The sequence below is a fragment of the Drosophila arizonae genome, chromosome 5, assembly GCF_054131065.1.
Source record: "Drosophila arizonae isolate 15081-1271.41 chromosome 5, UAZ_ARI_1.0, whole genome shotgun sequence".
In the NCBI taxonomy this organism is placed as follows: Eukaryota; Metazoa; Arthropoda; class Insecta; order Diptera; family Drosophilidae; genus Drosophila; species Drosophila arizonae.
Window position 1 is genome coordinate 4,871,811 of NC_142925.1, and position 25,862 is coordinate 4,897,672.

At 44.7% G+C, this 25,862-nt stretch overlaps 1 protein-coding gene across 5 annotated transcripts in view; it reads right to left on the minus strand.

The window, feature by feature from the left end:
- Positions 1–1,486: 1,486 nt before the first annotated feature.
- Positions 1,487–25,862, minus strand: part of pk (prickle) — a 77,994-nt gene continuing 53,618 nt past the window's right edge. For 2 of the 5 annotated variants that reach the window (XM_089471720.1, XM_089471721.1), the window contains exons 2-7: positions 22,582–23,985; positions 8,201–8,801; positions 6,095–6,208; positions 4,400–4,528; positions 4,123–4,326; positions 1,487–4,022 (exon numbers count right to left, since the gene is read on the minus strand). In XM_089471720.1, the coding sequence (XP_089327846.1) occupies positions 2,184–4,022; positions 4,123–4,326; positions 4,400–4,528; positions 6,095–6,208; positions 8,201–8,801; positions 22,582–23,831 (4,137 nt within the window). In that variant the 5' untranslated portion in view covers positions 23,832–23,985 and the 3' untranslated portion in view covers positions 1,487–2,183. Of the gene's footprint in view, positions 4,023–4,122; positions 4,327–4,399; positions 4,529–6,094; positions 6,209–8,200; positions 8,802–22,581; positions 25,257–25,862 lie in introns of those variants that run through there. The other 3 variants (XM_018012414.2, XM_018012413.2, XM_089471722.1) reach the window with 2 other exon arrangements.

A 25,862-nucleotide genomic window follows, 5' to 3' on the forward strand; every position in this document is an offset into this window, starting at 1 on the left:
AAGCACCACCCACTCAAGCACTCTGGCACTCTGGCACTCTGGCACTCAACCACTTTGGCTCCCTCTGTTAGTGCGACGCACTTGACCAGACATTCGAGTGCGCCTTTGTGTGCGTTAACGCCAAGTCATTTGGCTTATCAATGCCAGACGCAGACAATTTTGCGCTTATCGCTCGAACGCATCGCGTTTCGCCTCATGCAGGTGCCGCAAACGGCCATCGATGCTCATTTAATGCTGCCCTCGCCCCAGCCCAGCCCCAATGGCTGTGCCATGTATTATTAAGCGCCCATTAGCCAGAGCTCTTCTGGCGACAAACTGGCTGACACTAGTTGTGCCAAGGACCCGTTCGCACAGGGCGCCCATTGACATGTATGCAAACATTGCTCTAATGATGGTCAGCCCAAGTGCCCGCAAAACAAGCAGCAGCACCAGCCACGCCTCCCCGTCTCTCTCCCTCTGTTTGTCTCCTGCTCCATGGCTGGACTCACTTGACATGCAGTGGCTTGCTTTATTGGCTAATTACGCCCTGCAGCAAAGCGGCTGCAGTTGCATGCCTGCATGTGATTGCTGTGCCCCAGCTTCGCCTCCACGGCTTCCCGTCTCCTCGCTTTGCCGGACCTGCCATAATTTGCGGCCAAGTTATTAGTACTGGCACAAAACTGGCATCGTTTTATTTTCGATTTTAATTTCCATGTAGTCGCTGCTGGCACTGCTCGTTGTTTTTTTTTTCCCCATTTTTATTTTTTTTTTTCTGCTCGACATGCGCCTAATTTATATTCATTATCTGATGCATAATTATAGATAACCTGACTGCGTGTGTAGCGCAACACTCTCCAATTGCCAGTTCTTCAACTTTGTTGCCATCTCGCAGCTCGCAGCTCGTATCATCTATCTCCCTCTCCCTCTCCCTCTCTCTTTCTCACTCTCAATATTTATCCTTGAGCTCAAATGTTATTCGCGTTAACTCAATATTTGACTAGCGCATTTGATAACAACCCCCTTGACGGACCGCTTCTTAAGCTGGTTTAAGCTTACCTTTAGCTGCTGCTGTTGCCACAAATAATTGGCAACAAACTGCAGGGGAACTTCGAGTGGGGGCGCGGCTATACAAATATTTGCACAAAAATCAATTTCAAAAGGAATTGCAAAAGTAAAAATTAGAGAACAAATTCGTTGCGAGCTGGCATTATATTATAGCTAGCTGATTTTGGAAATGCTAGCTTTGAATGTGTGTATATATGTATGTAGATATACAACTAAAAAGCTCACTTAAGCTAGTATAGTGAATAATTTATTTAGTATGTAATAAAAAATTAGTTAAAGTATTAAATTAATTTGAAGTGTAAAATCTCTTCATTATTAAATAAAAAATAAATAAATAAATAAAATAAAATAAAATAAAATTAAATTAAATTTAAAAAAAAATCAATAGAAGATATGTTTAAAAAAAATTTTTTTTATAAAGGAAAAATCCATATTTTCTTTTGCTTTGAACTCTTTATTTATATGCTTTATTAAAAATTAGTTCTTAACCATAAATTATTGTAGTTTTTTCTTTAGCCAAATCAGAATGCATCCGACAGATTTATCTGGTGTGTGTAAATAGTTACTTAAAGTTGCAATAAATATATAAATTTGTTAAATATATAGTAGAGTATATATATAGTCTATAAATATATATTGTTATTGTGTATATATATATATGTATATTGTATTATGTGTCTAGTTGATTCTCATAGTACTCTTACGTCTTGTCTTACGGCTAGATCTAGTCATACAATTTGTGTGAATTTCTTATAAGAATAGACTTAGGCTAGTTTGATTCGCTTAATTAGGATGTACTATATTTGGAACAGTATTGAGGAGCCCTCGCTGCAAGGGCTTCCTTAACGTATTTTCATATTTCATTTGTAGTTTCGAATGCTTTAATAACTAGGCGCCTTAAATCTCAAGTTGAACTTTATTGCTTTGTAAAAGTGCGGGATATGAGTTTTCTTTCTCTCTGCTAGCCAAATATGTGTTTGCCTGTGTGTGCGTGTGTGTGTGTGCTGTAAATTGATGGCCACCTGGTGGCTGTTGCTGCTGTTGTTGCTTCGTTAGCAATTCGTGCTTGGGGCAGAGCTCATTTATTAGGAGGAAGCGCGCGCGCAATCAGCGCTAATTAAAATGCCCTCCGGCTTGGATCACGAGATGATGCAGTTTTTGTCCTTGTCGCCAGCCAGCTCGGCGGGCTTGCGCTTTCGATCGTAGGCCAGCGCGTCGTTGGGCACATAGCTGACGCGCACGCCGCCATAGTGTCGCCTCTGTGGCAGCTGGTACATCATCATGTAGTCCTCGGAGCTGGACGAACTGGATGAGCAGGTGGAGCAGACATCCGATTCCTCGGACTCTTCCCTGTCGCGTTCTCGCTCCCGCTCCCGCTCTCGTTCCCGTTCGCGTTGCTGGCGCGGCGATCTGTGCGCCGCCTCCTGCTCGGCCACCTGCAGCACCGAGGGCGGACCCTGGTAGGAGGAGGACAGCGGCTGGGCCGGCGCATAGGTATCGGCGCGCGTTGTCGAATGCGAACGATGGCCGCTGCCGCTGCGATGATGGCTCGAGGACTTGCGACGACGACGACGCCTCGAACTGTGCCCATGTCCATGTCCCTGCCGATTGCCATCCCGATCCCTGTCCCTGTCCCTGTCCCTGTCTCTCTCTCTATCTCTATCCCGTTCCCCAGCTCCGCTAGTGCCTGCCCCGTTGCCCGAGTAGCTGCGCGAGCGGGGCAGCGTGTCGGGTATGCCCTCGAAGCGCACGCCCTTCTTCTTGCCCGGCTCCCCGCTCATGGGTGAGGAGGAGCTGGCGCCGCTCAAGATCGAAACGGGATGCGTCGGCGGCTGCGTGGCCGACTGCGTGGACTGGGGCGTCTGCAGCGATCGGTCGCCCGCAGAGTGCGTGGGCGAGCCCATCAGCTCCGGCGGCAGCGCCGTGGACGCCACACTCAGGTTCGGAGTCGGCAGCTCGGGCAGCTCACCGACTGGCGGCGGATGCATGATGTCTGCATACTCGTGCTGCGACGCATGGAATTGCTGAGCGGAGGCGTGCAGCGGCGGTGCCGGCAGCTGCTGTGCGAAATGTTGTGCCATGTGCTGGGCTCCGGCCACGCCCAGCTCGGGCATGCTGGACGTGATGGAGTTGTCCATTTTGGTGACCTGTTGCAGCTGCCGCTGCAGCTGGTAGCTATGCGTGGCGCCCAGGGGCGGCTTAGCCGGCCAAGCGGCGTCCAGATTGGTGGCCATCTCGTTGAAGTTGTAGACGCCATCGCGCTGCAGTTCCATTGGCTTGGGCATCAGATTCGGCTGGAAGTCGCCGGGCGACATATTCTGCGAGCTGGCGTAGTCCGGAAAGTCGCGATGAGCCTGCTCCAGATCCTTGACCACGCCCGCATCCGAATCGGAGGTGGCGTAGCTCTGCTTGGGCATCTCGCTAATACTCACGCCGGCTGCCAGCTGCTGGCTCTGCAGCTGGTACATGGCCTGGTTGAAGCTCGCCTGGTGCTGTTGCTGCTGCTGCGGCGACATGGGCGGTGAGCTGGAGGCGTGGCTGCTGGGTATGCGCGTCTGTTGCGGCCGGATGCGCTGCGCCGGCGGCGTGGGCGTGGTGTACATGCCAGTGCCGGAGCTATCCGAGGGCGTGGGCGGCTCACCCTTGCTGCAGGCAATCGAACAATAGATGGCGCCACGTCGCGGCAGGAATGCGCGACCCAGCAGCGAGCAGCGGCAGGTGTTGCACGAGAAGCACTCGTCGGTGGCATGCCAGTGCTGGCCGTCGTGGCTCATCTGGCCCTGATCGACGCCAATCGCCTCGCCGCAGTAGTCACAATACTCGGCGAACATCGCATCGAAGCAGAGCAGACAGTAGGGCTTGCCCTCGCGCATAATGTATCGCTGGCCGCCCAGCTGCTTGTCGCACTCGTGGCAGGCGAAGTGATTCATGTGCCAGGCACGTCCCTCGGCCTCAGTGCACTCATCCGCCAGGATAATCTGCGAAAAGTTTTGCAGCCGTTGAGCGAAAAGTTTGGCTTCGCCTCTCCCCTAGGGGGAGTCGGGAATCTGTGAAGGGGGAGGTGGGGAAAAAACTTACCTCATCGCAGGCTGAGCAGCGCGGCTTGAGCGTCTCGGCATGATGGCGGCCACAGTACATGCGGCCATCGCGATGAAAGTAGATGAGATCCACGAGCAGCTCGCGGCAAATGCAGCACGTAAAGCAGCCCGGATGCCAGCTGGCGTTGGGGCCAAGGCGCGTGGCAAAGACCGCAATGTCACCGGTGGAAATCAGCTCGTCGCACTGTCAAAGGCAATTGCAATTGTAATGAAAGTTCGGGGCGGGGCAACTGTTGCAACAGTTACTGGATACTTACGCCATCGCATGGACGTGCGCTCATCAGCTGTCGCACGTTGCCGCGTCCAAGTGCATCACGCTTGCGCTGTGTGGAGAACAGGCGCAGCTCCTTGCGCTCCTCATCCGTCAGTGAGTGACAGTAACGAACCTGCAATGACAGAAGAACCGTTTCTTGAGACACACAGACAGACAGACAGACGGTCAGAGAATGAGAGACAGCCAAATCATATGTTCAAGTTGTTCTCGTTGTTCTTCTCGCCGTTGTTGTTGTTGTTGTTGTTACTGTTGTTGTTGTTGGCGGTGGGCAGGCTGAAGCGATCTTTCCAAGAAGTCAACAACGGAGCGCAGATTGTTTGTCTGCTCTTAGCTCCAACTCAAAGTCGAGTGGCCTGTGGGCAGGGCAGACAACCGCAGACAGCGAACGGTAGCCAAGGCTGCCCATCAACTGGGCTAGCATCTAGTGGACTAGAGCGGCCCTCCTGCGGCTCCTGCTCTTACTGCTTGTGGCCTGTGGTCAGCGTCTCGTTTGTGTGTTGTATGCAAATTTTTTTCCGGGCTGCCTCTTTTTTGTTGAAGCAGCGCACAATTTGATTTGACTTTCGGCTTGGAATTTGGGCATTTGCCACACAGACACACACGCACAGCCAAACACACACGCACACAGGTATACAGCTAGGCACACCCAGCACCAAAGTCTGGTCAGCAACTCGTTAACATGGCAACCCCTCAGTTAGTGGCAGTGGTTAAAAGTGGTAAATGCTAAAATGCTAAAATGGTAACTGATATGCCCCGACTCACGCAGCTGTGGGAATCCGCTCAACCTAAGTTCTATACCCTAAGCAAAAAGGAGCTTGACTAACATATTGTTAAGCAAAAGGATTAAAGGAAAACCTTTGGATTTCTGATAAATAAGTTATGTGGAAGGGAATAATATTATTAATTGATTGACTCAATATTCGATAGCTAAATATATCTGAGAATGGAATCGAAGTCTGATAAAATTGAGCATTTTTAGATTGTCCTTAGATATGTATAAATTTTTTTTTTTTTTTTTGTATTTTTATTTTTTTTTTATGGTAGAAGAATTTTTGTAGATAGTGTTATTATTTATGTAGAGATTATCCCTTGAAATATTGACAAAAACAATAAATCAATCTATGAAAAATATTATTCTAAGTACAGCTTTCAGCTTTTCATTTATATTTATAATTTTATTTATTTATTTTTTCATTTTTATCTCAATATTATTTAATTCTGCTATTCTTCTACACCCTTCCTTTACAAATCTCCCTCTAGACTATCCCCAGCTCATCATAGGGTATTCATGCTTCGATTTACTTCCCTTTTAGCTCTCAGTTTTTGTTTATTTTGTTTATTTTGGTTGTAGTTTTGTGGTTTTTCGCCAGGGCTGTCCGGTTCAGTTAGTTGCACTTGTTTCCTTGATTAATTAAAAGGCACAGGAACAACAGCAATAACAACAACGACGACAACAACAATTTAGGAACTGGGCCCGTGTGGGAAAATAGTTGTTGGCAGTGACTTGGATGCCTTTTTGGTCGTAATTCGAGCTGTCGCTGCGAGGACACGAGGACATTCAATCACGATAAAATGCGCACACATTTGAATAAATACCACGAAATTGACAGTTTCACTAGCCAGAGCCACCCCAGGGACCCACAGTGGGTTGCCCAGTGGCGATAGAGCGGAGACTCACCTCGTTATCATGCGGCGGCAGTTGATGCAGCAATTGTCGCACACGATATTGCTCGCCGGGACTGTTGACGTATGGCACTTTGTCGTCGGGTATTTGCGAAAAATACAAGCGAACCTAGAAAGAGAAAGACAGAAAGACAGAGAGAGAGAGAGAGAGAGAGAGTTAGTTAGAGATCACACACTAAACTCTAAGCTAAGTTCATGCAAAAAGGGTTTTAAGCTAAGCTTCAACGATTCAGCATTATCATGCTCATTGTCGTCATCATCATCATCATCATCATCATTATCATCATGAAGTCTGGAGGCCTGTCAAATGGCGCACAGCAGGTTGCTTGGTTGGCTAGAAGATTTTCTCCTTTTGATTTTATTACGTTGATTTGGCCATTTTGGCCAGGTTGAAAGGTGCGCAACGTGCTGCCACGGTCAACTTCTAAGCCGCTGCAATCGGCTGCTCAGTTTATTGGCCACGTTTTTGTTTTTCTGTTTTCTTCTTTTTTTTTATTTATTTTTCTCTCAGTCTCTTCAAGTGCCGCGAAATTTAAGCATGCGATCTGCCGGCAAATGACCACAGACTGAGCCAACGGCCCGCCAGGCAGCCAACTGGCCTGCGTGATAGACAGACGGACGGAGAGAGAGACGCACGAGCGGACGAGCGGACGAACGGAGTGTCCGACTGTCCGACTGACTGACTGACAGACACATGGCTTATGCTGCGTCAACGTAAATGGCTGTAAATAAATTTTCAATTCTGTTTGTAGCGTTTGCCAAAAATACAATATAGCAATGGCAATGTCAGCTGGCTAAACAATTATGTGGGACTAAGAGCTACCCTGTAATTGAGCCTCACATGGATTGTGAATATCCGGTAGTTGGTGTGGTCATTTCTACGTTCCCATCTGCAAATCTGCTAGACAATCTTAAACTGCTGCCAAATCGTCAGGTAATAAAATCTTTGGCTAAGTCAAACCATTAATTTGGCTTTCGATTTTGATATCTAATATGTAATATGGGTATTAATACTACGTTGGATTTGGAATGGTATGGAAAAGCTGACTGCAAAATCTTTGCTTTAACAGTAAACTACTTCAAGTTCTCTGAAAATTGAATTATAGCTTTAGATCGAGGAAATCTCTACTTAAGAATGCTTATCTCTTTCTCAAAGATTCAGTCTGAGCTAGAGCCAAACTCAACTGATATTTATACTTCTGCAAATGACTTTCCCAGCCACCCTCTTCTCTACACTCCCCGCTTACAGGGTATTTAAACGTCTGCCAGCTCGACATGTGATAGGCGGCGTCAGTTTGAGCGGGATTAACGCGACTCTATGCATTCCGACTGGCAACTCAGCCGCCATCAGCATGTCAAACTGTTGTTGCCAAAGTCTCTTGGGCAGGGTCTAGACCGAGGTCCAGCCTGCAGCCAGCGCTATCTGTCACTGCTCTAGGTTCAAAAAGAAAAAACAGAATGGGCCCTAAAAAATGGTTAGTAGTGCGCTTCTGGGCGCCGCGGTCGCTGGCAAAGATTTCGCAAGATTTATTTGGCATTGGCGCATATTTTACGCAAATAATTTATGTGGCGTTAAAGGCAGCCAAAAAAGCAAGAAAAAAAACCAAACAAAATGGAAAAATAATTGAAAAAAAAAAAAACTCATTCAAATACAATTTTTTGTTCGGCTTTTTGGCCATTGAATTGGCCATAAAAGTCGCTTTGAGAAATGGCTAACAAGTTGCAGCAGAGCGAGTGGGCCGCAGCAGTTGGAGTTTCATTAGCGCAATCTAATTTTCAATATGCAGACAGCTCCAGCTGGCCCACACGCCGAGGGTCGCTGCCAGGCGATGTCAGAGCAGCTCGCAGATGAGAGATGCGCGATGTGCGATGCGCGCTGCATTTGCTATCGGCTCGTCGCCTGACTGATTTATGGCCCGCCGATGAACAGCTCGGGCTCCACTATTTTAGTGACAAAATCACGCACAATAAGTCAGGTCCAGTCAGGTCCAGTCAGGTCCGTTCAGGTCCAGTGAGAAGTCAAGTGAAGCCAGGACGGGCCCGTCGAGTCACGCAGCTTATCGGCGCACACAAATCACTGATCTAGGCGCTGAGCACTCACCTGATCCGGTCGCAGGCCGGGCGGCACCCAGGTGTATTCCTCCAGCGCACAGCCGCTGTCATCGTCCGAGTGCGATTGCCGTTGCATGTCCTGCATGTGCGGACCGGCTAGGAAGGGCGCATGCGCAGCCGCCGCCGCTGCTGCTGCCGCCGATGAGGCAGAGGAGCCGCAGTTGACTGCCGGGTGGTGCAGCAGTGAAGGCGGCGACGGTGTCGACAGCGCCGGCGACAGTTGATGATGTTGCTGCTGCGGATGCGGCTGATGCGGCTGATGTTGCTGCTGGAGCTGTTGCTGTTGCTGTTGCTGATGCGGCTGTTGTTGGTGGGCATTCGTATACTTGGCCTGGCCAACAGTTGGCGGCAGCATCGGCAGCTGTTGGTGGTGCGGCGGCAGGTATTGCTGGTGCCGCTGCAACGGCACCGGCGATGTGGGCAACATGCCCGCATTCTGCGCCCCATACAAAGCCCCCGCCGATGAGCTGCTGGGCAGGCCAACAAGTGTGCTCAGAGGGCCCGCGGCCTGGCTGGGCGAGAAGTGGCGCGGCAACGTAGGTATCTTCTGCAGATAGGAGATCTGCGTCAGTGGAGTGCGACTTATGGGCCTGCAAAGAGAGCGAGAGAGAAGGAGTCTTTAGTTATTGGCATTTTTGTGGCGTGGCGAAATTCAAACTCAATTAAAATATTTTCACATCACATTACATGGCGGGTTAAAGGTTTTACTATCCGCTGGGAAATTGTGGTAAATAAATTTCAAATTTAACAGCCAAAGCCAAATCATATTTTAAATGAATTATGAAACCGCAAAACAATGCGATTTCCTTTGTAATTCGCTGGCTGCATACATATGTGTATATATTTAATTTATATATTTTTTCAATTCATAAAAGCTGTCAATTTTAGTTTGTTTTTTATGCGATGCCGTAAAAAAGGATTGTTTTTTTTTTTTTTCTTTTTTACTTTAACTGCGCATCAAAATGAAAGTACAAATACGCTTCACAGCGCTTACACAAATAAATCGACGGCTCTGCTTGTTTTTTTTCCGAATTGTAAATGCGCACATATATAGAGTGAGAGATATATTTATGTATGCTTGTGTATGTATTTGTATGTTTTTCTGTTGTCTGCTTTCCGGGCCCTTGGGCTGTCGCTGTCGCTGTTTGTCATTTTGTTGTACTGCTGACATTGTTATCCTAGCCGCGCCCCCAAAAAAACTGCGCTGCAAGCAATTGTCGGGGGATTGCCGACTGCCTGTATGTATGTGTATATGTATATGTGTATGTATATATGTTTATGTGTATGTGTATTCGTACTGGTGAGCTTTGATCGTTGCTGTTAAGCATTTCGATCATTTCGACGTTCGTTGAATTTGTTTGAGTTTTGAGTTATTGAACATGAGCATAAAATAAGAGGACTATAGACCAGATATATATCAAGTACCCAATTTGAATGGCATAGGTACAACACTTAATGATAATTTATAGCACAAAGCTTTAAGCTGATGAATGACGAATGAGGGGTTGAAATATAAGATCAGGTAGATAAATCATACTCTGATCCAGCCTAAAATATTCATTGAAAGTTTTATTAAATTTGCGCTTTTAAGATCATAAATCCTTGAATATATTGTTTTGATAATATACAAAAATATAAATAAATAAATAAATAATAAAAAAAAAAAAAAAATAAAAATAAAAAATAAATAAATTAATAAACAAATAAAATAAAAAAAAATAAATAAATAAAAAAAAAATAAATGTAAAATAAAATTATACCAGGCTACTAGGCTACCAAGCACATATAGGATTTCTAAGAATTTTCTATAACACTGGAGCTGATTGGATCTCCTGTAAAGACATATTTTTTTTGACAATTTGCCAAGTTTTCTTAAATGCAGATAAAACATCACAAAAATATCTTTTTGAGTATCCCGAGTAGCCAAATAGATCTGCGCTTTGTATTGTAGGGGAATCAAATGCGCGCCTTATATCAACCACAGCACGCACCATTTTATGCCAATTGTTGTAGTTGTTGTTGTTGTATCTATCAAAGGATAACTGTGCATTGTCTGTGCATATGTAACTGTAGCATTGACTTCCTCCTGGCCAAACGTTTGCCTGATGGGCGTAACCAACTGGGATCCATATACATATACACGAATATTTGTATTTGTATGCATGTGCGTGTGTGTGTGTGTGTGTGTGTCCATGCGGGCGTTTTATCAAAACAATGTGGCCGCCCTTTTGTTGTTTTTGTTTCTTTTTTTTCGTTTTATTTGAGGACCCGGATGATTTAACCAGGCGAATTCATTCTTTTTGTTTCAGCATCCGCATCCGCAGCCGCATCCGCATCCGCTTTAGCGATTGCAATTTCATTTCTAGTTCGCTGACTGCGCGCTCAGTTGCTGATGTGTCAATATATTGTGGAAGGTGGTGCCAGTGGAACGGCTGCAGCGAGTGGCTGTTGCGGTTAGCCCCGCAAATTAATTGCGCAGATTTTTCGACTTTGGCAGCCAGTAAACCATGCTAAAATGTAGTTTTGCCCCATTGTTTTAGGGAGCGTCGACATTTGCATTTTAAAGCGCAAAACGCTGTACCCCGAGAGAAGAAGAGAGGTGAGGACTGTAAAGAATGCGTGGCGTTGCAGTGCACTGGATTGGCGTGGGATAGCCAAAAGGGGGAACCACTGCACGTGCAGTCGACGTCCGCGGTCGCCGTCGCGGTCGCAGTCCGCGTCGCAGTCACAGCTGGAGACAGATGCCAGCGGCGGGCAGACAAAAGTGTTGGCTGCTGTCAAATCAGCCGCATTCAAACTCAAATTACAAGCCAAACAAACGGGCTGGCGAGCCGAGAGCTGGGACTCGAAATTCAGCAGACACGGCAACTGGGAACCTGGCCTGGCTTGGGTTGGCTTGGGCTGGCAGCGCACTGGAAATACTACAAATGAAAAGCGAAGCGAATGCCAAAACTGTGCCTAAACAACAAATTTGTTGCTGCAGCCAGGAAAATGAGAGGAGGCTGCAGCTGGCAGGAGTCGGGGCTGCAGCTGGAGTTGGAGTTGGAGCTGGAAGTCTGTTGAATTTATTGTGCGGTCAGTTGGCAGTTGGGCTGTTGTGCTGTTGGCGACCTGCATTTCTTTTCATTTGCGCGCCACATTTTTGCAATTTGCAAATTTATTGTTGACTGTGCGGCGAATTGCGTAAAATTGGCCAAAAGCAATTGTGGCCAAGTTTCAATTTGTAGTCGTCGCTAGCTGTATTAAGCCATTAAAGCAGCCGCAACTAGCCGGGCTCGCCAGTAGATGAAAATGGAAAGTGCCATAGCGAACACGCAGCGAAATTTGCGTGCTCTGCAACAATGTTGCTGGCAACATGTTGCCCAACTGCTGGCTGTTGCTATAAAACGCAACGTTTTTATTATGTTGCAAGCCCTCGAGCTGGTGCGCGTGTATAATAAATGCGGGCAGACTGTGGCCTGCGGGCAGCTGTTGCCAATATTTGTATTTGCATTGCCAAAGCATAAACTTGAAGAAGAAGGGGAAGAGAAAGAAGAAGAAGAAGCAGCAGCAGCAGCAACAGTTGAAAGGGTTCACTTTGGCAGTCGTTGAACCAAAAAAAAAAAAAAAAAAAAAAAAAAAGAAAGACCTAAAACTGGTTTTTCCCACTTGGCTGTGCTGCCTCCACTTCTGTCTTAACTCTAGGCTCATGCTTTCGCGCCCTAAAACTAGTTCAAAGCGTTGCCATTGATAAACCGCACCACCTCCTCGCCACGCCTCCTGCTCGTCTCTGCCGTTGCCCATTGCAGCTGCACGACCATGTCAAGTGGTGGCAACATCGGCTTAAGCACTCGCCATCACCATTATATATACACACATACATATATATATATGCATATGTATATAAGTATATATATCCATACTATATTTAGCTGGGCCGCTTATCTGGCGGCTGGCATCTAAATGAATGATCATTATATACGCCACGGCGAACGCGTTGACAAATTGCAAAGACGGACGTCTCAATGGCTGCCCCCAGATCTGAGCCATGGCCAACAGCCGCAGCAGCCGTAGCAGCAGCCACAGCGCAGCAGCAGCAACAATTGGTTGTGCGGTTAGCTGTGCCCACAAATTTGGGTTAATGCTGTTGTAGGCGAAAGTTTCCACACTCTAGTTTTCCATTGCTCAATTTTTCCCTCCTCCACCTCTCTCCAACTTCCCCCGGACAGGTGGTCCCTTAAATGTCGTCTCTGGAATTTGACCAGTGAGACTTGTTTAGTAAGTTTTACGATGTCGACAGCAACAACAACAACAACAACAACAACAACAACAACAACAGCAGCAACAATTATTGTCCAGGTTCCTTTGCGACTCCTGCGAACAGCAGCGTCTGTTGCGTTTTATTGTTATACAGCTGCAGGCAAAGTTAAATTAAGTTAGCAGCAGTCGACTATGAAATACCCTAATCAGAATTTGCAAAAAGTATAGGGTATGCATTATACTCATTTATATAAGAACTCATACTCAATTATATACTTATACTCATTTTATATAAGAAATGAATCCGTTTTCTTTGATATAACAAAAGGAAATTTTTTATAGAAAATTAATTTTGTTGTGTAAAATTCAAGTATTTTATTTAAAGATCCAAACTATAATTTTTTGTTCCTGTCTATTTTAGAATTTTTAGAATTTTGACACTTTATTAATAAAAAAAAAATGCAAACTTTTATAATTAACAAAGCTAATTTAAAATATGATGAAATCAGACATATAACTCTACGCTCAAAGTAAGTAAAAAAGCAAAACGTTTGAGTGTGAAAAGAAATGGTAGTCTATCAAAATATATTAAAGACTTAAAAATGTATTTAAATATATATGAAATTATATTAAAGATTTAGCAAAATAGTAAAATCCATATGAAAAAGCACGCCCAACTAACTAGTTACTAGGATATCCCTAACCCTATCCTATCGTATTCCTATGCACGTCCAGCTACAACAGCCAATAGAACTAACTACGGCCAGAGAGCTTTATTAAAACCCATGCAGCGCGCTCACAACTAGTGCGATTGTCATAAACGATTTTTGAATTGTCAATAAAAATTGTCGTAAAGTTTATGGCAAACATGGAAGGAACACACGTAGCATAGCTTCATCTAAGCCCCCATTCCTTCGGCTCCTTTTGTCTCTGCATTGTGTCTGGCCTCGCTTCAACTACACCCAGCCGCCTGCCTCCAGCCTCCAGCCTCCCGCCTCCAGCCATAGTCGCTGTCAACATGACATTTGGCGTGTTGACATTTTTATTGACTTTGGCAGCGAGTCGTACCCAGACCTCGTGCTCGTACCGCTCCATGGCTGGTAAAAATTCCATCTCGTTGCTGCTAGCCTTTTTTTGCTGTTGTCGTTTTTTGCTGCAGCTAAAAGTTGATTAAGAATGTCTGCCGCAGTCAGAGTGAGCCCATGCTGTGGCCCATTCTTCGACTGCGTGTGGTCATTGCATTTATTGCGCATACGCCAAGTGGCACTAATTGCACAGAGACACAAAGAGAGTGAGAGAGAGAGAGAGGGAGAGAGAGCGGAGAGGAGAAACAAAGAAATCAATTAAACGACTAACTGTAAATGAAAGGCAGCTGTTAATTTGTATGTTCAATTTAGAAAGTCGCGCATAAGCAAAATAATTGCATAATTCTTGCAGATCACAACGCGAATTTTCACACCAACCGCCATCGATGAGGAGCACCGGAGCGGGCCGAGAGGCTAGGGGTGTGGTTGGCTCCCAGGCAAGCCGAGAACAAATTGTTTGCTTATCTTTCGGTAACAAAGCTGATGACCAATTAATGTTGCTGTTGGCTGTTGCAGTTGCAGTTGGCTGTTGCAGTTGCTGTTGCTGTTGCTGTTGCTGTTCTTGTTGTCGCCAACATTTGCAGCAGGCGGCAAATATGTTGCTGCAACATTTCGCCTTGGCTTTTAGCTTTTCACTTTGGCTTTGCTCTGCTGCTCTGCTAACGGCAACGAAAATTGTTTTGTGAGCGTGCAAATTTTCACAGCTGCTGCAACAGCAACAACTATGCCAGCAATTTGTGTGCGCCAGTGTGTGTGTGTCTGTGCGTGTGTGTATGTGGTGTTGCGCGGCAAACATCGAAGCAAAGATGCCACAACACTTCAACAACAACAACAACAACAACAACAGCAACTGAAACGATCTTCGTCTGCCGCCCAGTGAAGTGTTAGCTGGAAACAAAAGCAGGTTTCAGAACTCTCTGTCGGAAAATGCAGGGAAACGTTGCACTCGGATCTGCACTTAGCTCAACTTGCAATCGCTGCTGCTTCGGCTGCTGTTGTTGCTGCTGAAAAATTGCATCATCAATGCAAATTTGGCGCGCTAAATGCTTGTCGAAAGAGAGAGAGAGAGAGAGAGAGGAAGAAAGAGAGGGAGAGTAAGGAGAGACAGGCTGTGGGATCTGAGCCATTGCTGCTGACATAACGGCCAATAATGTTGACTATGGTAATTGATTGGACGCGTTAGTTTGTTGTGGCTGCTCCTCCTGCTCCTCCTGCCGCTCTTGGCTAGCGTCTAATTAATTTTTAACTCGCTGTAAATTCATCACAAAATTGAAATGCATTTATCTCGGGTCGCCCACTGATTGAATATAGCCAGAGTTCTACCAAAGACTCGCTCTCTCTCTCTCTCTCTCTCTCTCTCACTCTCACTCCCTCTCTCCCTCTCTCGCTCATTCAGCGGCCCACGGCTAGCCAGCAGCAGCAGTCTCAGAGCATTCAACGGTCGTTGTCTTTGGTCTATGAACTTGTTTTTGTTTTCTTCTCTTCTCTTCTCTCTCTCTCTCCCGCTCGTTGTTTTTAATTGAAGCCGTGTCTTTGCTTTTTATGCTTTTTGTTCAACTCGTGTTCCTCTTCATATCGTCTTCATTTTTTTTCCGTTTTTTTGTGTTTGGGGCTATTATAAATTATGCGGCTGCTTCGATTTTCATTTTGATACATCCATGTTTCCTTAGTGCGTGGCGATTATGCTCAATTTTGTTTTTGACCATAATTACTGGCTGGCCAGCCATTCGGGCCATTTGTGTATCCGTTAGCTTAACACATTTCGCTGCGGCTCATCTTAAATTTTTTTCCATAATTATTATTATTATTATTTTTTTTTTTTTGGCTTTTTGACTTTTTGGCTTTGTGAGTTTGTGCTATTTGCTAAACAAATTGGCATTGATTGATATTGGTTTCACCTTTGCCACTTGAAACAGTCGAGTTCAATTGACCATACATCAGCGCCGAGACATGAGCACATAATGTATGGGATAAATGTTTAACTTATCATCTGAAGACCTTGACTGGAGGGCATCCCCTGTGAGTGTTTTGATTGAATGTTGATTGTGATGAGAAAATAGGCGCTTGAAGGTCATGTGGAATGGGAAATTGAGTGGGGCTAACAATCAAATATTGGTCAAATCAATATTCATTTCAAACAGGCCAAGAAGATATTTCTTTATGGCAATCGATCACATTCTATCAGAGTCTCATTTCAGCTAATTTGTTTTCTTTCAGTCGCTTCGTGGCTATCTCAATGGCATCCACATTGCAGCAGCTCCATTTAGATATGCATTTCAAGTATTGAAAGCCATTTCGCAATTTCACACCTAAGACCCACATTTGAGTCGCATAAATCATTTGATTAAAGCCTTGGCACCTGCCCGATGCGAGAGCCATAAAGCCCCACCGCAATTATAAATGACATTTGCAGACGCTAAACATGTTGGAGTGGGGGGACGGAGCGAGACGCAGTCGATGAGGATGATTTATGTGCGAGGCTCCTTAACAAAACTGTTCACAAATTAACCGTAATATGATTTACAGAAAGCCGCTTTTGCTGCCGCGGTTTATTTCCCAGAGTGCAAGTTGCCTGGCTTTGATTTATGGTCAACTGCAATCGGAATCTAATTTCTTGGCCATTAACAAAACCAAAGCAGTGCAGTGCAGTGCAGTAGGAGAGCACTAAACACAGATGGGAGCAGCGGGAGCAGTAGAAGATGCTGCGGCTGTGGCTGCTGCTGCTGCTGCTGCTGCCTACGCAGTCGGCGCAGCATGTTGGATGCTGCGTCTTTTGAAATCGAACTCCAGCCGAGAGCTGCATCGTGTCTGCATTTGGGTTTCCGACAAGTTCTGCTTCTGCTACGACTGCGGCTTGTTTCCCCAGCTGAGTTGTAGTTGTTGTTATTGTTGTTGACTACTACATGACGACAACTGGCTCAAAATTAAGCGACGAAACTTTTGGCAAATGTTGACAAAGTCAAACGGTAACTGCTGAACTTGGCCTGGCTAACTGTTCTCTGGTATGTTGACAACCTCCAGCCAGCCGAGCTTAACATGCCACATAATTAGCTGCTAATTGCTTCGTTTTTTTATTTTTTATTATGAGTGCATGACAGTCAATAATCTTTGCAATTGATGTCCACTGATAAACGCAAAGCGTCAAGGACTGGCCATGATAAGCAGTTGGAGAGTGAGAAAATAGAGAGAAGCAGCGAGATCTTAATGGCCTGGCCATAACAGTTATACTGTGTAAAAAGTGGGTAAGGTCTGTCAGTCATAATTGCTTTGCATATACCTGTCAACAGGAGTTTTTCTTGCCCATGTTATCAATCAGCTTAGCCGAGCATAGAATGGATTGCATATAAAATGTATTTCCGTTTATTTATACATTTAAAAACTAAGAGTATGTGAATATAGAATCAGTTTATTATTCATTTATCTATTTGTCGATTTTTCTCTAACCTTATTTCCTTATTATATTCACCTATCTACAGATTTTGATTTGGATGTCTCTTCTCAACCGATTCTTCCACACATTTCTTCGCATTTGACATTCCCATTCGACCCAATCTTTGTCGACTTTTTCCACACATAACAGTTTCGTTTCGTAATGGCCTCTGCCCATGTTCAGACGGAAACATTAATGCCAGATAGTAATGGCCGTGCTTTGCTCTCGTCTGCCTGCTGTGTGCGTATTGGACTGGTCGAGTAGCTCTGTTCTCGATAAGGTCTACATAATATCAAATGCACACAAACAATGATAATGCGCAACGTGTCGTCGTGTTGCCGGCCCCAAAAACGCTTATCATGATTAGAAATGGACGCAGGCAGCGCAGCCTTGCTGCCTTGCCACTTGCCACTGGCCACGAGTGGAAAACCAGAAAAGCCTGGCCACCAACTTGGGCTGGCAAGTTCAACAGCTAACGAGGCAGGAATGCAAAGAGTGTTAATGCAACAACCAGCTCCCTAGCCCCTTCGCCCCATCCCCACGGCTCCTGCTCTCGTGCTATCCGTCTCCCTCGCACTGCGTAAGTGCCTCAGCGAGTGGCATGCAGGCAATTTAAATGCAAAGGCTCGCCAAAGTGAAGCTGTCAATGAAAATTACGCGCAGCTCTTTTTTTTTCTGTTTTACTCATTTTCATTGGCTCCGGTTATCGCGCAATAAATTTATAGCCAGCATGTTGTGCGTGTGTGTGCGCTAAATGTTTAATTAATTAGCGAGAGAAATGCATTAAGTGATTTGTAGCCGCATGCCTGCCTCTTAAACAACAAAAACATTAAGGGAGGGAGAGAGAGAGAGAGAGAGGGAGAGAGAAATATTTGTAACAATGAAATATTTTTGAGTGCGGCGCATGTCATTCAGCTGTCAACTTTTGGCAACAAAAGGCGGCCAAACAGATCTGCATAATGCCAAAATACGCACTTCATCGCATGCTGTGTGATAGTGTGTGTATGTATGGGTGTGTGTGTATGTATGTATCACAAAATATATCCATGACCAATTGGCTAACGTGGGCGCAGACATGTTGAAGCTAAACAAAATGTATCATGAGTTGGCAGAATGGCAGGAATTCTGTGAGTTGAGCTAGAGATGAAAGCGTGACACGACAAAGCACGAAATGAAATTGAAACCAAATATTTCAAAGATGTCGAATACTACATATTTTATATCAGAAAATGTATATATAGGAATTTTTTAGATTAAATGGAGATAGATGTAGAGAAATAGATGGAGGTATAGAGAAGATATTCATATAGAGACAGCAGAAGATATTATTGTATGTAAATAAAATATAAGATTTATGAGTATTTTTGTATTTTATATATACTTTTTGGGTGTAGAAGAATTACAGAGATAGATCAATTAACATTGATATAATATTTCTAATAGAAAATATTGTCAATTCATTTTTCTGTAATATTTCTAAAATATTCTGTTCTATGTGCGTCGCTCACGCACTCAGCTCTCGATGCGAGAAACCGATTTCAATTTCTTTTGATACCCTCGGATATCTGGCAATCGGACATGCCCCAAGTGATTCGAGTTTGGACACTTTGACAGCTGCTTAAGCGCTTAAGAAATGCGCCGAAACGCGTGGAAGGGCAACTTCAGCTTATGGCCATTATCGCGGCTGAGAAATCACGCTTTAACCGAATACACAATTAATATGCGACGCAATTGTTGTGTAAGGTATAAATACATGTATATATACACACATATATATGTATATAAGTGCGAGCCCTGTTGTGCTGGCCAAAGTAATTAGCATGGCAAACATGCGCGCAAGAAAGAGACCGAGTGCGTAAAGAGCTGAAGCGTTTATTTCTTCAAGGAACAACATGACTTTAATGGCCTGCCTTATTTTCACAGGGACAAAATCATATTTTATCGTTTTGCATAAATAAATCAAGAGGCGGCTCACTTGTTGTTGTTCTCCTCTCTGGCGCCGTCTGCCACGGTCTGCCTCTCAGTCGGAGTTTGAGTCGGAGTCAGAGTTGGAGTTGGAGTTGGAGTGGAAGTCTCCACCTTTGCAAATGGCACTTGGCAGGCAACTGTTTGGCAAGCTGGCCAATTGTCTGGCTGGCTATGCCAGTTGCATGCACTCACAAGATTTGTTGCATTTTGTTTTTGTAATTAAGTTGCATCTGCAACACAGCAACAGCTACAGCCAAGTCGCACAGAAATGCCTCAGTAACGCCCAAAACTCATTTGTCAGGCGCTTTTGGCTCAAATGGCAAATGTGCCAGTGGATCTTGGCTTAAACAACAGTTGCTGCTGCCGCTGCTCGCTGTTGTTGCCCAAGTGCCCCTAATGGCTTTCTTAATTAAAAACAAAATCAATACAAGTGTGTGTCGCCCTGGCAGGCGTTGAAGTGTTTGCCCTGACAAATGTCCGCCTCGCTCTTAACTATTGTTTATGCATGGCCCTGTACATGGGAATTTCGTGTACTACAACCCAACGCATTGACACTGGCAATGCCACAGATTTATGTTTGAATCATCTATCACAAAATGCCTGCGACTATATTTAGAAATAGTTCTGTGTCTCTTTTCCTATTGTACTACTCCAAGCGTTAGTTCAGGCGGCCATAAATTGTATTGTCTAAATGAACTGAATAAACAATTAGCCTGGGTTTGAGCCAGGCCTGTTGACATACCTGAGATGTATGTCTGGGCTCTTATTGACATATAGATATACAGCTTTGATTCTTAGTCAAGACAATGTGATGTGTAGGGAATTTTATTTACTTTTGTATACTAGACTTGAGCTAAGGCCCGAGTTATTATTGTCTTCTTCTCAAAAGAAATTTGTCTTGTGTCGTTCTTTGGAAATATTTCAGAATAGCTTTTCAAAGCCATTGAAATGTTCGAAAGGGGAATATTATTTAGTTATGCATTTGTGTGTAAGAAACAGATCAAATCGTGAATAATTTAGCTGATTTAGCTTCTTTACAAAAACAATATTATACGCGCTGTTCGTCTGCTCAAATCAATATGTATTTATGTCATTCCTGAACATGCTGAGATTTTACCATTGAGTATTTACTATTTGTGATTTGTTATATACGTTAAGAACAAGAAAGATCTAACCTCATGTGTAGCGGAGTTCTTTAGACACTTCACTCCCTCTTGAAATTGTTTAGAAATAAAAAAAAAAAATAGAAATAAAATAATTTTCGGCGCAGTATTTAACAATTGCTTTTAGAATAAGCTGCCCAAAGCTTATGTTCTCTTTAGATATATTGTGCTCATTTACTCTTAGTCATACACCCATGCATATAACTTATATGTTCTATTATTCGACTGTCAGTCTGTTCAGTAATGCTACGGACACGATATTAAAGCAATAAATTATAAGCTCCTTAAACTACATAGACAAGCTCTTATTGGCATCAGAGCTGTCGAAAAACAAATACGGCCTTTTTTTTTTTAATTAATATATGTATATAAGATATAATAATATATAATTATACATATATTATTGAAAACTTATCTGAAAATCTACTAATTGAGCCATTCCAGCTAGACCCATCTAGTTGCTCATTAAGCAAAATGCTTAAGCATTTTACACATTGCCGTTTAGCTAATTATGTTTCGAGCAAAAGAGAGAGGGCGAGAGAGAGAGAATTGTCATTAGAACAAAATAGAAAGAAGGAAACGACATGCGCTGCTGTCGTAAAAAGCCAAGTCGGAGAAGTCATTTAAGCCCTCCTTAGCCAACTATATAGCAGATAGTTTATGTGGCGCGAGCAGCTCAACTCAAGTAAAGCTCGAGATTTATGCAACTGTCGATGGTAGTTAAGATTGAATTGAATGCTTAGACACGAGCTGAGCACAGCAGCAAATGGCTCAACTGGAGTGGACTGGACTGCGGTAAGATTCAGGTAAAACCTGCAGCCATTAATGCGATGGCCAACTGGAGATGGCCATTCAGAGTTGGAGTTAGCGAGTTCAGCTTAAATGATTGCCGGGCAATTTTTTAATAACTTCATTAAGAGTCGTGAAAAGTTGCAATTAAAATGTGCAGTATATATCAGTGGGTGCATTAAGAACTGTTGAAATGTTGCCCGAGAGAAAGAGACAGAGAGAACGAGTGAGAGAGAGAGAGACTCCAAGTGGCTGCGGGGCTAATTCGCTTGACTCGCGTGTGGCAAATGGCAGCTACTGAATTCTCAATCAGAAATTCCTTTGCCTCTCGCCTTTTTTGCTTTTTGCTTTTTGTTTTGGCCTTTACAGTAATTTCTTTTTAGCTGCTGGCTCTTGACTGTCAGGCGGCATCAAAACGGCGTCTGTTATTATTATTAATTATGTTTTGCGAGTGCGTTCTAAGTTCAGCTCGTTTCCATGGGCCCTGGCGGGCCTTTCCTGTTGTCAGCCCATTTGAAATGCATTGATTAGACCCATTGGCTTTGCTTGAATGCAAAAGCAGCAGCTAATTGAGTTGTGTTTTTTGTTTTGTTTTGTTTTGTTTTATGCTTCTGTTTGGCTTTTTCCTCGTTCACATGCCGTTTGGCTTCGCCTATGGGCAAGTTCGTTGCCTAAGTCTTTTGTTTTGCGCATGCATTGTAAATCATAAAGAGCTGCTGCGCTTCAATAGCACAACAATATATGCAATATATTCGACTGCTCGACGGCCAAAACAGGCAATGTCATGACACTGCAGAACAATTGCATTTGCGCAAATTTTTTTTGCTCCTTTCGGCCCACTCTAATGCGCTCTTCCTTGGCAGCGAGGGCAAGGCTTGCAGAGCAGCCAAACCAGCCAGCCAGCCAGCGCCCATATTTCATAAGCTGCGTGCTGCACAAACACAATAACTTAGGGCCACAATATTTGCATGGCATTATGCACAATCATGACATGAGCCGTACCAACAGCGGCAGCAGCGGCAGCAGCAGCAACAAAAACAACAGCGACTTTTGCTCATGTTTATGTAAAGCGAGCCGCGCCAGACAAAAGGCATTGGTAAATCACACTTTGGCAGTCGCTGTCGCTGTCGCCGTCGCTGTTGCTGTTGCTGCCGGCAAATGCGGCGTATGCGTAACCCGAGCATGAGATGCCAATGCTGTTGTCGTTGTCGCTGTCGCTGTCGCTCAGTTGCTGCTGCTGCTGTTGCTGCTGTTGCTGAGTGAGTGATGCGCATGCACAGAGCAACAAGCGAAACCGGCCGGCCGGTCAGTCAGCCGAGCAAAGAGCGCCCCAGCTAACCGTCAAGCGTCTCGCATTGGTTTCAATTTCAGCAGCAGCGACAGCAACAGCAACAACAACAGCATTGAGAACAAGTTGTTGTTGTTGTTGTGCGTTGCTGTTGCGTGCAGTTTTGCGGTTTTGTGTGCTGTGCTGTGTGGAGAACACGCAATGTGTGTTCATTGACTTCTGTTGCTGCCAACTTGCGCAACAAGTTGTTGGATGTCGCTGCTGCTGCCGGGTAATCAATCATTATTTGCACAGGGCACCACCAGCAGCAACCAACGGCAATCACTTTGCCAAGTTATGCATTTAAATTGTCAGCGATATTGCATCTGACAAATGATCGAAGATCGGGGGGGCTAAAAAGTTACTCACTCATTTGACTCCTGCTGTGTGCTCGATGCGTTTGCTCCTGTTGCTCGTGCTCCTGCTGCTGCTGGTGCTGTTGCTGCTGTTGCTGCCTCTGGATCCGTTTCGGTTGTGCCGACAACCACTTCCGGTGGCTGCGTGGCGCTGCAGTTGGAGCTGTTGAGCTCATTGAAAGTGAAACTAATATCATGCGGATCCTTAAACGGCTTCATGCTGCGCGGCAAACTGCGTTGGCGCAGGCTCAAATTCAGAAACTTTAGATCGTTGGCGGTAAGCGGTTGCAATTCAGCTCCTTCTGCCGGCAGGGCTGGTGCAGTGGTGCGTGCGGGTGGCGGCGGTGCGGCGCGCTGTTGCTTCTGCTTGGGTGGCAGCGCCGGCTTGGGCTCCTCCTCCTTGAGCACCTCCTCTTCGGACTGTTCGATTATTTCCAGCACCTGAGCGGTGCAGCTCGACTCCAGCTGCTGCTCCAGCTGCCTGCTATAATACTTGGCGATGTGCTCCGTGGCGTCCGTGGCATTGTAGTGCTTGCCACGGATCAGATCGCCCAAATGATCCGCATCGATGCCGAACAAAAAGGGATCGTCCAGCACGGTTACCTTGGCATTGCGTTTGGTGGGCTCCTCTGGAGGCAACTGTTGCTGCTGCTGCTGCTGTTGCTGCTCCTTTTGCTTGGGCTCGCCCTTGACATGGGCACGCAGCGAGCGCAGCAACTTTTTGCTGCGACGCGGCGCCGTTGTCGATGTCTCACATTTGGCGGGAAACAGCGGACGATTGCTTGTGGCCGTTGCTGTTGCTGTTGTGCTTCTGTTACGCTGTTGTTGTTGTTGTTGTTGGTGGTTGCTGCTATCGCCCAGATCGATGCCATCGTCCGCATCTTCGCCGGCATCTAATTGCGCTGCGATAAAATCGCAATCGCCAGTGCCAAAGCCAACCGTATCGTACTCATCGCTCCGCGTTCCCCTCAATTGGCAGTTATTGTTGTTGCTGTTGTTGCTGCTGGCATTGTCATTTTCATGATTAGCCTCGTTGGCGCTGCTGCCACTGGCCGCCAGTCTCTGGGCAGCCGCTTTGCTATAGAGCTGTCGATAATATTTCTGCTGGTCGCCATACAAGAAGCAGACGCGCCACCATTGTTTGCATGCCAGCAAATTGGCGGTACGTGGCACCACTGCCGGCTCCAAGTTGCCCGTTGCCGTGGCAGCGTTCGATGTTGCTGTTGCTGCTGCTGCTGTTGCTGTTGCTGACAGGCTGCTCATGTTGCTGTTGCTGCTTATTATTATTGTTCTGGGTTTGTAATTATTTTCCTTAGTTCATTGGCTCTTTTTTCTCTCCTGCCCACTGCTTGTTAGCAATGACATTTTTATTTTTATTTTTTTTCGTTTTTTAAATAAATTTTGTTGTCGTGTTGCACTGGAATTTGTGTATATATAAATTTAAACACATATTTATTTTTATTTGTATTTCTATTGCTTTCTTTTTCGTTTGTCTACATTGTCAGGCTGTACACTAATTGGTGGGAGCTGCACGATTTATGGATTGGCCACTTTCACAGCTGAAAAGTAAAAATGAATCGATCGACCCGACGGCGGCGGCTGCTGCATATAATTTTCTAGACTTTCCAAATGCCTCATTTCATATGCAGCACAGAATAGAGAAGAGAACAGAAAAAAGCAGCAGGAAAATCTAACACTTTCGAGTCTGCATCGAGATAGCATCTTGTGGCTGCAATAACAACAACAGAAGGAGGCATCGGATCGATCGAGACAGCAGTTGGGTCTGCAGATGAAGCTAATCAAATTTGCGGACATCGCCGCCGTTTACACATCGAATAATGATGGCTGCTGCTGCTCAGCAAATAGCAAAGCGTACACATTTGCCAGCAGGCCTGCGGGCTGGGAGGGCGGCTGTTAGTCACGCCTCTAATAAAGATAGCTAAGAGAAGACGAACTCAGCGCTAAGTGCTTGCAGCCAGGCAGTCAGTTGGCCGTGCGGCGCTGATGCCCTTGTCAGATAATAATAACTTCATCTTCATCTTCATCATCATCAGCCACTGCAACTGCAACTGCAACTGCAACTGCTGCCCCATAAGTTGCACCGTGCCGGCCACTTTGAGTGTTGGCCAAAGCCTTGGCAGCAATTGCAGCTTAGCAACTGTCAGCCACATGTATGTGTATGAGTGTGTGTCTCGATGTGTGCCTGCGTGTGTGTGTGTGTGTGCGTGCATTAAGCCGCTTTACGCTTAGTGCTCTTAGCCACAGCCCTCTCTTTCCATCTTGTGCTAGCCATCCGCCGCGGAAGGCGTTGCTCATGCGGCTAATGGATCCAGCTTATATTATTGGCATTATCTGGAAGTTATGAATGCAGCAGCTGCTGCCCAAAGTGTGTGTAAGCTGTGCTTGAATACGATATTGAAAAAGTTTGACATTCAGCTGTCCATCAATAAAGCTGAAGCAAAAAAAACATTAGAAAAAGAATTCCAGGAATTCCATTAAACGAAATATCTTTAAACGAAATTTTAAAAAATTTTGAATCATTTTGAGAAGCAATGGAAAGAAAATATTTAAATAATGATAAATCTAAAACTAAAAATTTTTAATTTTTCAAAGCAAGAAAATTCAAGAATTTATTTATATACAAATTAACGTATAACAATTTCTAACAATTTTTGTTAAAAAGCTTAAAAGAATTTTTATTTAATTATAAAATTTATAAACATGTTTAGAAAATGATGTACATCAAGCACTGTCAAATTATAACAGAATATTTAAAAACCTTACAATATTAAAAACCTTATTCAGTTCATAACATTTTGTAAGCTCTAAACATTCCTCTAATAAAATATTTACAAATTTGAGAAATACCATTAAACAAAGATTTAAATAACTGTAAAATTTTACTAATAGACACATCGACCATCTTAAAAGCATCAAGCTGTAGTAAAAAGCGATAAACAGCAAAGATTGATTTGACTTTTAAATTCGAGAGGGAGCCGCTAATAACCACATCAAAATGTAACAAGGTAAACAGCTTATAGCATCAAATATGCATAATATAAATATACACATAAATAAATCAGCCATTTGCTAAACTGTCTTATCTTGGGCAGACCTTTCGTTAAGCTTGATAGCTGATCTGGTTTCTGTGCCAATCTAAATGAGCATTCATAATGCCTGCGGCCACTTCAACTCGAATCATAGTTGAGCAAGTCAACTGCATGTGACTTAACTGCCATGAAGTGCACTTGCACAGGCAGAACGTACAAACACAACTGTTATTATGCACCTCTT